General features: G+C 39.1%; 1 protein-coding gene across 1 annotated transcript in view; it reads right to left on the reverse strand.

Annotated features, from left to right (window-relative positions):
* Window positions 1-297: 297 nt before the first annotated feature.
* The window catches only part of RAP2A (RAP2A, member of RAS oncogene family), a 32,202-nt gene continuing 19,776 nt past the window's right edge, over window positions 298-12,723 (reverse strand). The window contains exon 2 of the mRNA XM_075045945.1: window positions 298-4,324. Coding sequence (XP_074902046.1) covers window positions 4,087-4,324 — 238 coding nt within the window. The 3' untranslated portion in view covers window positions 298-4,086. The remainder of the gene's footprint in view (window positions 4,325-12,723) is intronic.

The following is a 12,723-nucleotide window of genomic DNA, read 5'->3' on the forward strand; positions in this document are numbered from 1 at the left end:
CTTAGTGATTGTTGTTGACGTGTATCCCTCTAAGTAAACAAAAAAACCCCCTTGCTATGATTCTTTATCAAGCTTGTAACTCAAATCACAACATGCATCCATCCATAAAAACTTAAAGCACATTTGCTTTTTACTTATTGCTATTTAATTCGTACCAGAAGAGCATTTTGGCAAGAAATACTTAGCTGAACCGCAAATAGTTGACAGTGGTGTTTGAAATTACTGGGCAGCCCTTGTCAGCTTTGGATGAACTTTTTGATCAAATCAAAATGGACAATACAGGAAATGCAAGGGAGATTTCATTAAATAAATTTATTTGTTAAAATAATTTAACTCCAAATACAACTGCTGAGTTTGCATTGAGTTCTATGTACAATTCTTGTTTTATTTGAAACATCAAGGTTTAAACAACTGACATTGTTACAAAACAAACTGTTGCCCCATTTTAAGTTGCCAGTTGTATTAGAGCTCAACAATTAACTGTGAAATACATTAATTCACCCCTAGGAAACTCCAAATCAACAGCGTTAAGCCTGATTCCAGAACCCACTTCAGTCTTTCTTCAAACCCTGATCAAGAATTAACAGATGCACAACAATGCAGATAAAAGCCTCCTGCAGTTGTCAAACATTTGCTTTTGTTGCGGAGTTTCACAATTAAAGCCTAACCAGTGCTTTGACGGCACACTGGTAAAAAAAAATAAAAATAAAAAACAAACATGCACAAAACCCCCCAACCAAATGGCTGACATCTTTAGGCAACATTCTATACAGGAAAGCAAATACCAGTAGTTTTCCCACAGAAAAGTAATGGCAACTGTAGCACTGGGGTTAGGGAGAGGCTAGAACCAGAACAGAAAGTGTCACCAAAATTTTTTTGATGCTCTGAAGGGGCAGGCGGGGGGGACAGACATGACAGAAAAAAACCAAACCAAAACAAAACCCAATGCAATCATGTTTAATACTCTTGATCTGATTCTGGTTTGTTTGCTGTGACTGGTTTTTTGTATGCATTTTTAAGGGAAAGAGGAAACAGTTGCTCTCACTATCATAGCTTAAAAGAATAAAAGTTGCAACGTTTCAAAACAAAACAAAACTGGAGAAATGCTGTCTTTGTAGAAAAATACAAAGCTCTACAAGAACAGCCAAAGGAAAAGTGGGTCTTTGGAACAAATCATAATATTTTAAGGCATGTTATAAGAAACTTTCAAATACTATAATTGGTAATCCTGTCAGGGTACAAACGAAACAGTGACCCAGGACCAATGACTCCCGCAGGGCAGCCACGCAGCTGCCGCGTGGCTCACCAACCTCCCTTTCTGCTACCCCTATAATTTGAAAAATCTGTCGAGTGCAACTGTCATTGATTCAAGCTCCACTATCTTCACATTAGTGGAAATACAAATAGTGCATAACTACTTCCTCAGAACTATACAATGAAAAACAACACTTAGGCTTTCCCCCCCCCAACATTGTGTGGTAGCTTACATACAGCCTATTATTTTGAAAATATAAGAGTGTAATGAAGAAACAAGACCGGGAGATATTTTCATTAATATTTTCTGTTAAAGATTTACTGTGCAATTTTTCCTATATTAAAAGCCCATCTGTTTTATATTATGAACTTCTTGTTAGGCTGTTCATGTTGTACTTCATGCCATTTTCTTGGTTGATGAACAATCTGTGAGGTAAGATTTTAACATCTCTGTGAATAACATTGCATAACATGCACTTCCAACTCGGTTTCAAATTGGGTTTTTTGGGGTTTTGGGGTTTTGTTTTTTTTAGCGCTTTGCAGTGGATCTCGCACTGACAAGCTGTTTTACAGATAGGTTGTACTGCTCAATAAACCCTTTCCCAATCTAGATATTTTAAACATTGAAATATCATTAATCCAACATCTCACATCTTGCTTAAGCGTGGCGGCTGACGCGTTGGGCGGGCGGGGGGTAAGAGAACATTCATACCATCTAGTTTAGGCATGTAAGTTGTGTGACTGGGAGGACCAAAGTTAAAAGCCTAAGTTTGCTATATAGTCAATGGAAAGAGGTAGGTGCCTCTAGGAGGGCAATTCAGAGCACCCAGAATGGGCATTCAGATGCCAGACATAAACGGTGTGCCTATCTCCCTAAGAGAACAAAGTACAGTAACGAAAGCTCTGCAAGGTAGGTGGGAAACGGGCTACATGGACGTTCTAGTAAGGCTTAATGTTTTGTGACATCTAATGCCCTGCGATACATCGGTTGTGGAAAGGTCTTGAAAGATTAAGGGCAGAGATGGCCAGTTCTCTTCCATTAATATGATTTCCTTTAGTTATCATCCACTGAACTATAATTCAAAATGTTAAGGATATTTATGTATGAAAATCTGCAAAGCGTTTTGTACTCAAGTTTCCTTTGTAGCAGATGAGAGCGTTTTTAGGAAGTTCTGCAGATGGAGGCAAAACTCTCGAACCTAACTCCAATTACAGCATTTCTAAGGGCCATATACACACACACATACACGCTCAACACACACACGCACACACCCCAGCACCCCTGTTTTCACTCATTTAAACACAAGGAACTACACTGTTACTGCACAAGATCGAAAAACTAATAAACGCATGGTGTTATTTAGACCACAGGCTCAGTGACTCTGTATTTTTATGGCCAATTTTACCTATAAAAATCCAGCTCAAGACAATCTCTCCAGCATTTAAAATCTAAACATTGTGATTGAAATCTTTTCTATACTTTGATTGTAAGACTTCGGAATAGGTATTTCTGTGCCATTAGTCATGCAAATGATAAATACTTCACTGCTATGAAACTAGCAAGTCAGAGCTCGAGCATCCTTTCAAAATAAAATATTTGCTCCCACCATTTAACACTCCAATAATTGGGGCAACCTTTGAATAGTGTGTCAGGCAATTAAAGAGCCATTTCCACACTCACCTAAGGAATTACAACCATAACTATTTCACCTCTGAACCAAATGATTTCACATGGTTATTCAATTTAAGTTTTCAACATTAAAGCTATCAAATAGCAAACTTGATTTTCAAAGGTTAGTTAGGGATCACACCAGAGAACGTAGCCCTTAAAGGCAAGAAAAACTGTTGTCTTTAACAAACTTAAAAATGCAGGATGTTCATACTGTCCCACGAGGTTTCTGCAGAAGGGAACATATGGATGCAACATGGCTTAATTTTCCTTACAAGATGGTACTAGTTAATCTATTAAAGTGTTCCTTGTTAGTAAGGCTCAGCAATTTTTTTTCATCACAGTTGCTTCCTCCTGGTTCAGTAAAGTGATAAATAAAGATGCTTCCTGCTTTGTAAACAGAGGGTTTGTTTGGCTTTTTGCAGACCAAAACCTGAAGCGATCCTCCATTTTTGAGCAGCAAAATGAAAGATTTAAAACATTCCAATGCCAGACTGTTTCTTCACCCGTCATTTGTTTTCAGATCTTGCCTCTCATTTCACACACTGATTCAATGTTTTCTATTTCAAGATGTGGGATAAAGTGTAGAAATAATAGCATCAATTTTGAAAAAAATCCAAACTATATATATAGGTCTCTGGTAGCCTCTTCTTCTAACACTGTCAGAAGTTCTGGTGAAATCAACATATTTGACTGAACAAACTTGGCCACAAGTGATAGCGCACGTCCCGAAGCACGGTAATTAGACACTGAAAGACTTGGCTCTCCTTTCGCGCTTATGCTAGTTGTGAATGGTCTTCAGACGTATTCTCTCTGCTGCTTTTGTTTCCCATTTCCAAAAGTTTTCCAGCTTCTCCGGAAATAGTTGCTGTTGCTGCTGTCTGAGATGACAACACACGCACGCTCAACTGGAACAACCCTGTAGATCAACTGGCTATGCCATAAAATTGCAGGTGCTCAAAGGGAAAAACGGGTGAGATGTGGTCATTTAACCCAATTATATTCAGAGTCAGTGATTGACTTTCAATGCTCAGCTCTGAGTTAATGTTGCTACTTCACTACAGATGTATTTCAAGTGACCCACAAGCCAGGAAGTGAAGTAGACAGTTTTACCACCTTACAAAATTTCTGCAAATTAAGTCCAGGTTAGGTCATTTTTAATGCTATTGTATATTACATGCAGAACAGCATGGATCATCTTTGTCTGGCTGTGCTGCATAGTTCATTTGTCTAACAATTTCCGCAAAGAGCTCATCCACCATTGTTTTACTTTTAGCAGAGGTCTCCATAAAGGGGCAGCCCCATTCTTCAGCTAAGGCTCTGCCTTCACTTGATGATACTTCTCTCTCACTTTCCAGGTCCACCTTATTACCAACCAGAATTACTGGCACCTTCTCATACCTACAGTTTAAAACAAAACAAAACAAAAACAACACCAATAATTATATTTCAAAACCGGCAAAATTCTAACTGTAAACATCTATTTGCAAACAGTACAGACCCAACAGGAAAGAGACATTTGGATGATCTTAAAATTTTACATTGAAAAAAATGCTTTGCATATTTCACATTCTAGCCATTTGTTGCTCATCTCTTTCCCCCCCAGAGCTTTCTTGGAGTTTTAGGGAATGCTTCTTCCTCTGAATTTTCTTTCCCACCAGGAAATCTGTCAGGAACACTTCCACACTACAAAAACTAGTAATATAATAATATTTTCTGTGCTGGCAATCTCAGTTAGGGTGTAAGAACAGGATGGATGTCCAACTCTCCCTTCAACATTATGTCCTCCTTCTCCCTGAACAGGTATCATGTTGTATTTCTTACTTGCGATAAGGATGCAGCACTCTCCCTTTCAAGGGTACATTTATCTTTGGTTAATATATACGGAACTCTCAGATTAGCAATAAAAGGGAGAAAACCAAAGGGCCAGTAAATTCGTTTGAAATTTCAGGAAATGTAGCCCATTTCAAGTACTGTATACACACAAAAGTACTGCTATATAAAAACATGTATTAGCTAATACAGAATATATAACTCTGCCTCGCAGCATTCACATCATTACGGCAGTTAAACAAGCTGAAAAGAAAGAAAAAAAAATTAACTTCCAGGTAATACTATCACAGTTCTGCTTCAACACCAACTTGGACAACACAATAGATCATATAAGCTATGAAGAAATTTATTACTTTGTACCTTCTTGTGAAGGGATTCGTGCCTTTTTTTTTTTTTTTTTTTTTTTTAATTAAAATGCCTTACTTTTTCTTTTTCCATCCTCACATGCATAAACCCTCTTCAGACATGGAACTAAAGTGTTCAGTCAGGTTTTAAATTTACATATTTGCCATAGCAGAGAAAAAAACCAAACCACTGGGCCCATTTCCAAAATACTCTTACACAGGTTTTCTCATGAAAGCAACAAGGACTGAGAGAAAATCTGATTATGGCTTTTAGCACTTAAACTAAACGAAGATCTGAGAGAAACAAGATGGTTCCCTCCTAATTTAAACCTGAATTTCTGCTTCATATTAGCTTAGTAGTACTGCTTTGAGGCAAATCACTTGACCAAGTCTGAGCTGTGGACAGACGACGGTCGCGGCTGACGCCTGCGGCAGTTGACGATGTCACTGTCCTTAAGCCACCGATTACTCCCCCTGCATCCCTCCCTGGCAGGGCAGCAGAGCAGAGCTGGGAACATCCAGCAGCTTGCTCTGCTGCAGGGATGGTGGGCTCCCACCGAGTCAGAGACGATAAAAGGGCAGTAACTTCTCCAACCACGCCAGCAGCTCTTACACCACCACAGCAGTATCAAAAATTGGTCCCGCTACGCCATAAGATGCAGCTGAAATTCTAAAATTTGTTATGTCTCTTTGCTAACTATGGAGATGTCATTTAATCCACAGTCTGGGGCTGTGGTCAATAATTGTAGAGAATTCCCCTCACTTTCACCATTTATCCTATCCTCATTCACCATCTGAAGATACACAATCCATTTCTTACTCTGTGGATATACAGTATTTAGCACAATGATACCTTTGGAACTCTTGCAAGAGCTAAGCTGCCATTAATTAAGTACCAAAATACACACAAGCATCTTGAAATCTGTCCTCCTGCATTTAAACACATGATAGCATAGTCTTTAATTACATAAGATGGATGGCATTCAACAGATAAGACAGCAATTCAATATTTCTCTTTATCTTTATTGTTCAGATGCATGTGTCCTATTGTATTTGCTGTACAGCGTTAAAAACCCTTCAGTGAAAGTGGAATCAGGTACACCTTCACTGCACTTCTTGATATCTGAGGGCCCCAAACTTCCTCCCACCCGCCACCAGCTCCTCCAGGTATTCTGTATCTTCTCAATTTTACCAGTGGGAAAAATTGAGAAATTCAAAGCAGCCACTTGAGAAGCATTCAGTGAAGAAGTAGATGAGCCAGAATTAAAACGCAAGATCACCTCTCTTCTCATTCTGCAAGATCACTCCAATTTGTTGAGAAACATACGAGAGAAAAAAACCCCCACACTTGTTGCAGATTTATAGCCAGTTCCACTGAAGTATTCAAGTGCTTAAAAAGGTTTAGGAACCCTAGAAAAGCTGGGCAACTAAATATCTAAGGATCTGTTTACTATGAGTACTCAGCACCTGGGAAATGGAGCGGTGGAAATAGCGAAGCTTCATACTGCAGAACAAAAAGAAGAACTGATGAGCTGACAGGATAGATGTGAAAAGTCTAATTTAATTTATTTGCACAGAACCATCTAGGAACTATTAGGTGGAACAGATAGAAGCACTTTTCTGTATTGCTTTGTCCTGCTTTTGCCTCTTGCATTTACCCTATTCACTACCTACCTTCACAGCCTAAAATGAGGCGGGAATCCTACAGTCAATAGCCTTATTCACCTTATAATCCAGAGTCATCCAGTAATCACTTTACAACATTAAACTGTGTAAGAAAATATTTCTGCAAAACTCCCATTATGTCATCTTATCAAATACCTCCTCAGAGGGCAAAAATAAAGTTGCTCTTGCAAAATACATCCTTGTATTACCTAAATTTTGAGTAGTCAACTTTATAGAGAAAATATTTTTTATATATGTATAGTCTGTGTAACATATTTTATATTTATATATATAAAAAATATATATACACTTATGCCTGCCTGTAATATACACACACACATATAAAGAGAGTCACGCAATTTGTCTTTCTACATAGAAAAGTCAGTATCCATTATCTAGAATAATGGAGGTTGGAATATGGCAAATAATGGGAAAACAGTCCATGGGTACTGAGCAGTAGACTGGCTCCAGTATAGGCTTATGAGATCCAGTTCGGTATCAGTCCTGCCAGACCCTGCTGAGTATGGGAGAGCCACACCAGACATCTGTGTGTCGTACTCCCCAAATACCGAGACGATGATGGATCGACTGTGCATTGGACAGTGCCATATGTGAACTAAAAGGTCTTTATGGAAACTACGTGGTTCCATGTAGTGGTTCCAGCCCCTGCTTATCTTCATTCAGAGTCCCCGAGGGTCTCCATGCTGTACTTCCCAGCTTTTGGAGTTCTGGGAACACACTGTGGAAACTAGCCCTCACCTAAATCAACCTCTACAAGCCCTGAAGCTCAAGCTGGCTCTCCACCCTTTACCTCCCAACGCTGCCAGACCTTCCTGCCCCACTTGGCATATCCTGGGCAAATTTATTTCTGATGAGCACAGGGCAGATCCCTGGCTCAACGCTCTTCTTACCACGGCTGCTGATCTTGCCGGAGGCGACTTCAGCCTGCTCCTGGAGGCAATACTTGGTATTCGCAGAGTTTCGCTTCGGACTGGCCAGAAGTTGGCTCACCCACCGCTGAGGGGGTGTGCGGCAGCAGTGGGAAAGGGCGATTGCTCGGGTGTGGTGGAATTACGTGATTCTAATGAAATTTGAAGGGAAGAAGAACATCTCTTCCTCACAGGCTTTTCACCCCGTTGAATTTCAGTGACCCAAGAGGAAAACAGCTTCTTTACAAAGGAAAAAAAGACCCACCTTGCAACGCCAAAGCAGCAATGCAGAACCCTTCCATACAACCACAAAAAAAAAAAATCAAACCCAGGAATTCACGAATCCTTCCAAAAGCTTCAAGTAGGATCTAACCTACTTGCAAATACTTTTAGCGGAGCAAAAGCGGCTAAAAACCCCACCACCTATACTAGAGTCCTGAAAAGCCAGGCTGCTGCGGCTGCCGTCGCAGGATGCGTGCAAGGGCAGCTCAGCCCACCATGGGAGCTGGGCAGAGGTCTTGCCTTTCAGGGCAGCCCATCTCCCCCTGCCTGTCCCCGCAGCGCCAGAGAAGTGGCACAGTTCTTCTGCTCCTTGCTCCTGGAGCAGGAAAATCCAATTTTCTCAGCACTGATCATTCCTAATGAAAAGCATGAAGGCTGCCTGAAAGTGAGAACTGCTGCCAGTCTCGTCTGTATCAGCGCAGCGCAGTATGTATTTTAGGGCAAACATCATAGCAGAGCTTGTAAGAAATATACTCAAATGCAGCACGGGAAGGCTTGACTTTTCAAGACCTCTTCAGGAACAAATTTTTGCAAGACCAATTACACGTGTTTGCAGAACACATTTAAAGAACATGGTACTTCACCCTGTTTAAATGATCTCACCATCTTAAGCTCCGATATGACAGGTACTGAGCAGTGGCAACTCCTGAAGAGATAACACGACTGCAGTCATTTATAGCCCCATGAAAGACACTGGTGCAGAGTCAAATACCATCATATCTAGGATATCACTATTGCAAGATACATAAAAGACAACCAGCAGGTATTTTCCAGTCCCAGATAACTATTCAGTGCTAAAACTCACCCTGTTATCCATCTTTAACGAGCTGCTGGGACCAACAGGCCAGAGTAAACCCTTCAGTTTTCCTGAGGATGGACACCATAGCCACGTGGAATCAATAAATATACAGACTTTAAATGTTTTATGTGGCCTAGCTATGCACCACTGACTACACAGCCTTACATGCCACACAGCGCTAAACAGTTTCTATATTTTATCTTACCTCACATGGCACATACATCATCCGCATTTCTGTTTAGGTAAATATGTATACTTTGAATAACAGCTTAAAACATTTAGAAAGCCTCAAGATGAATAGTATGTAAATGATCTTCAGAGATTTTTACCTCCCATTTTTAAGACCTCCACTCTCATTCAGAGAGAAAAAACATGGGCAGTACCTGGCATCGTGTCTGAATCTCTTTTACAAGGTATTTTTCAGATTTCTGGTTAGAGGTGTCATTGGATAGAGATAAAACCAAGGATGACATGCAGTGAAAATATAATAAAAATGAAGAATGAAAGAGTAAGAATTAAAAAAAAATTATGTACACCAAGGCTAATAAACTGATCTGATTGCGTTCAACCATGCTAGAGATTGCCCAGTACCCCTAAACTGCGGGTGGGGGGGAGAAGCAAGATGGACCGGTACAGGAGAAGACATTAAAAAGTTCAAATGGATTCCTGCTTTCTAACTTCACATTCTGGAAGTTTTGCATATTTTCTAGGATTTTTGCCTGAGCTTCATATCAGAGCCAAATATCTTCAACCAAAATGCAGAAACTTTCTGTATAATAAAAACAAATTAAGAGAAAAAACCCCATGTATTCTTAAAGACTATTTCTTATAACTAGCTTAAGTCCTGTTGAAGTTTATGGAAAGATGTATGATTTCTAGCTTTACCTGTTAAATACTGGGACCACTGAAATGTAAAAGTATCTATCCATGATAACTATTCCTAATCAAAAGGAGTCTCCAGTACTAAACCACCTTTATCATCTTCTTCTACATGCAGGGTGTCTCCCCCCCGATCTCTCTCTCTCTCTTTTTTTTTTTTTTTTTTTTTTTAAATTGTCTTTCTGGCAGTTTTGATCATATTTCAAAAAGGAATGTAATTTAAGGGCTAAAGATATTAGGGACCACGATGATGCAAATAATATCAGAAAATCAGTGAAAATAATTATTCTTCATTTTAGACTTACAAAAAATTTGTAGTCAGAATCCTGCCAAAATACACAGTAAAAGAATTCTGGGCAATATGAAATAAAGTACCAGAAATGACAGTTAAATCTATTAGATTGTTTATAAATTCATACTTAAATATTACTAAACATTATTTTGTTATGTAACTTGCAAACTTAGATTGCCTGCAGTAAAATCTGTCGTAACTTGAATTAGAAGTTTCCTCATCGAGAAAGAACATACTCCAAGCATAAATATCAAGACTTTTTCTTATCCCTTTAACACAATTCCTTGGACATTTAATGCAGAATCCTCAACAGCTAAAACTCGCATCAGCTTCAGAGGGTAAGAGAAGACACACAGTGTTCCCTAGTCTGATTCTGAGCCTCTCTAACACCAGGATGAGAGGAAGCAAGACCACAGAATTGTCAAGGGGAAAACAAACAATCTTAACCCTTTATTGAAGCTTCCAATTCTTGAACCAAAGCAGCAGGAAAAATATATACATACTTCTAAAGCAATTATTACCTTGTCTTAAGAAATACAGCCAGAGAAGACATTGCACTTTTTCCAAACCGTGATTCTTTGTATTTTGATAGCTTTAAAAATTTTAACATTATGAGTTAAATCAGCAGCAGGGGCTCAGTCTGCAGAGCTGTATCTTTTTCCATGGAGTCCTGCAAACATACACCAATGAAGATGTGCCTATACCTGTATACATGTATAGAATGTGTCAGGAGATAGATATGTAAATCTAAAAATAAGTAGGTTTCTGCAAAGTTTGAGCACTTTGCTCTCTAATGGAAATTATTACAGCTTCTCAGGTAAATCTATACAGAACAGCTGTAAAACCCCCACCATTCTGATGCAAACAAGTCATTCCAGTTTACCAATTAATTGCATTCAATATTCAGTTTTGTAAGCTATATTGTGTAAGGATTTAATTACTTAAGCAACAACTCCCAACTAAAAAAAGAGTCTTAAAATCATTTTTAGAATAGATGTTAAAGAGCTTATTGGAAGTCCCACTGCAATTAGGTGGCTGAGTCATGAATTAGTCTGCTATAAAGAAAAGTGTATGGCCTAATTGCAGGACTGGGGATCTAACATTTTGTTCTAAGCTTTGACATGAACTCGTTATATAGCCTTTGGGAAACAAACTCTTCAGATGGATAGACTGAGGTATATAAATAAAGTCAGGGTAATTGTACTTACTCATAGGACAGCAAATTAAATAATAATTGTAAAACAACTTGAAGAATAATATTAGAATAATAAATAACCAGCACACCATATCGCTTTTGAGGAGGCTTCAGAAACTATCTTTGTTCTTGTACATGAAACTTTCTGGAAATAATCACCTCAACTTAAATAAAATACTTTAAAGACAATTCAGTTCTGTGGTTATTACAGTCAGCTTACACATTCCAGTTTGGTTTCAAGGTCTAGGAAAAGTCTCAACCAATGCCAGTTTTGCTGAAGTTCTTTGGCAGGCTCACCCTTGGTACTGTGCTTGTAAGTAATTAGAGGAAATGGTTCTCTTCCAAGCAAAAGCCCAAGAAACAACAACAACAAAACCCAATGTAACAAAGCACTACATATATTTGCTTCCCAACCGTTACTATAAGCACTTTTCAACCAAAGAACTTGAACACATTATTTCTAGGCAGCTTACAGCTGAGACCTTTCAAGGGACAAGAAAAGCGCATGGTACTATCCAATACGCATACTCAAAGGCCACCCTGTAAACCTACATTCCTTTGCTGCAACAGAGGCAACAGGATGATGCATATCGTTTCTGTACGAAGGACACTACGCAACTTTCCAGGTCGTTTCCAATCACTTCAGAGAGAAATTTTTATCTATAGAGGATTTTCTGCATCGAAGATCTCATGGGAGAACTAGAGTAACGATAAACTCCTTCCATGTGTTCAGCCTGCTTCTGCAAGTCACTGCAGATACAGCCTACCTTCAGCTCTGTCACCCAATGGCAAATGTCACAACGGTAAAACAGCAATACCACCTGAAAATTCAATGGCCTGCCGACATGCCCTGTGGGTGAAGAGTTCACTATCCACTAAAGCTAAGTCCTAAAGAAAAATCCCTGACCATCAAGACTTTACGGAGACCTTTTCTCAGCAAGTTTGCAGAACTCCATGAATGTTTAAACTATGTTCAATGGCATTATCGGTTCCCCTCCAAGTAAGGCTCTGGCATAGAAAGTGACAGGCAAACAGCACTTTGAGCACTGGGGATGACAGCAAGGAGCCTATGACAGGAGTTAACAGCAGTTCTCATCTACTGGCATTTCAGATGCTCAAAAGCCTTCGCAAAGAAGAGGTTAGCTTTCACCGTAAACAGGACACCTCTCCCTAATATCTACCATTAAAATTAATATCTAACACTGAAGTCTATTATCAAGACTGAAAAGACTCTAAGTGATATATAACATCTACGTGCTTAGCAGCAAGTTAGCTGTGAGCATATCCAAACAATATTTTAATCCTTGAGTTCCTTCCCTATGCCAATCAAAATTCTCATCTTATACAATCGAGCATCAACATCATCTTTTTGAAATCCTGAAGTGCTTGCCACATTTAGCAACTTAGGAACACTGGAATTTTCAAATAAGAATTTCCTATTCCTTGGTATAATTTAAAAAGCAGTAACCCCAAGTTTCCAATCTATATAGAATGCAAGCCTTTTACCTGACTTTTTCTATCATGACTAATTCTCTTGTTTCTAAAAGCAACAGGAAAATCAGAATGTTCTACAAATCTGAGA

Source organism: Buteo buteo, chromosome 14 (assembly GCF_964188355.1).
Source record: "Buteo buteo chromosome 14, bButBut1.hap1.1, whole genome shotgun sequence".
Lineage (NCBI taxonomy): Eukaryota > Metazoa > Chordata > Aves > Accipitriformes > Accipitridae > Buteo > Buteo buteo.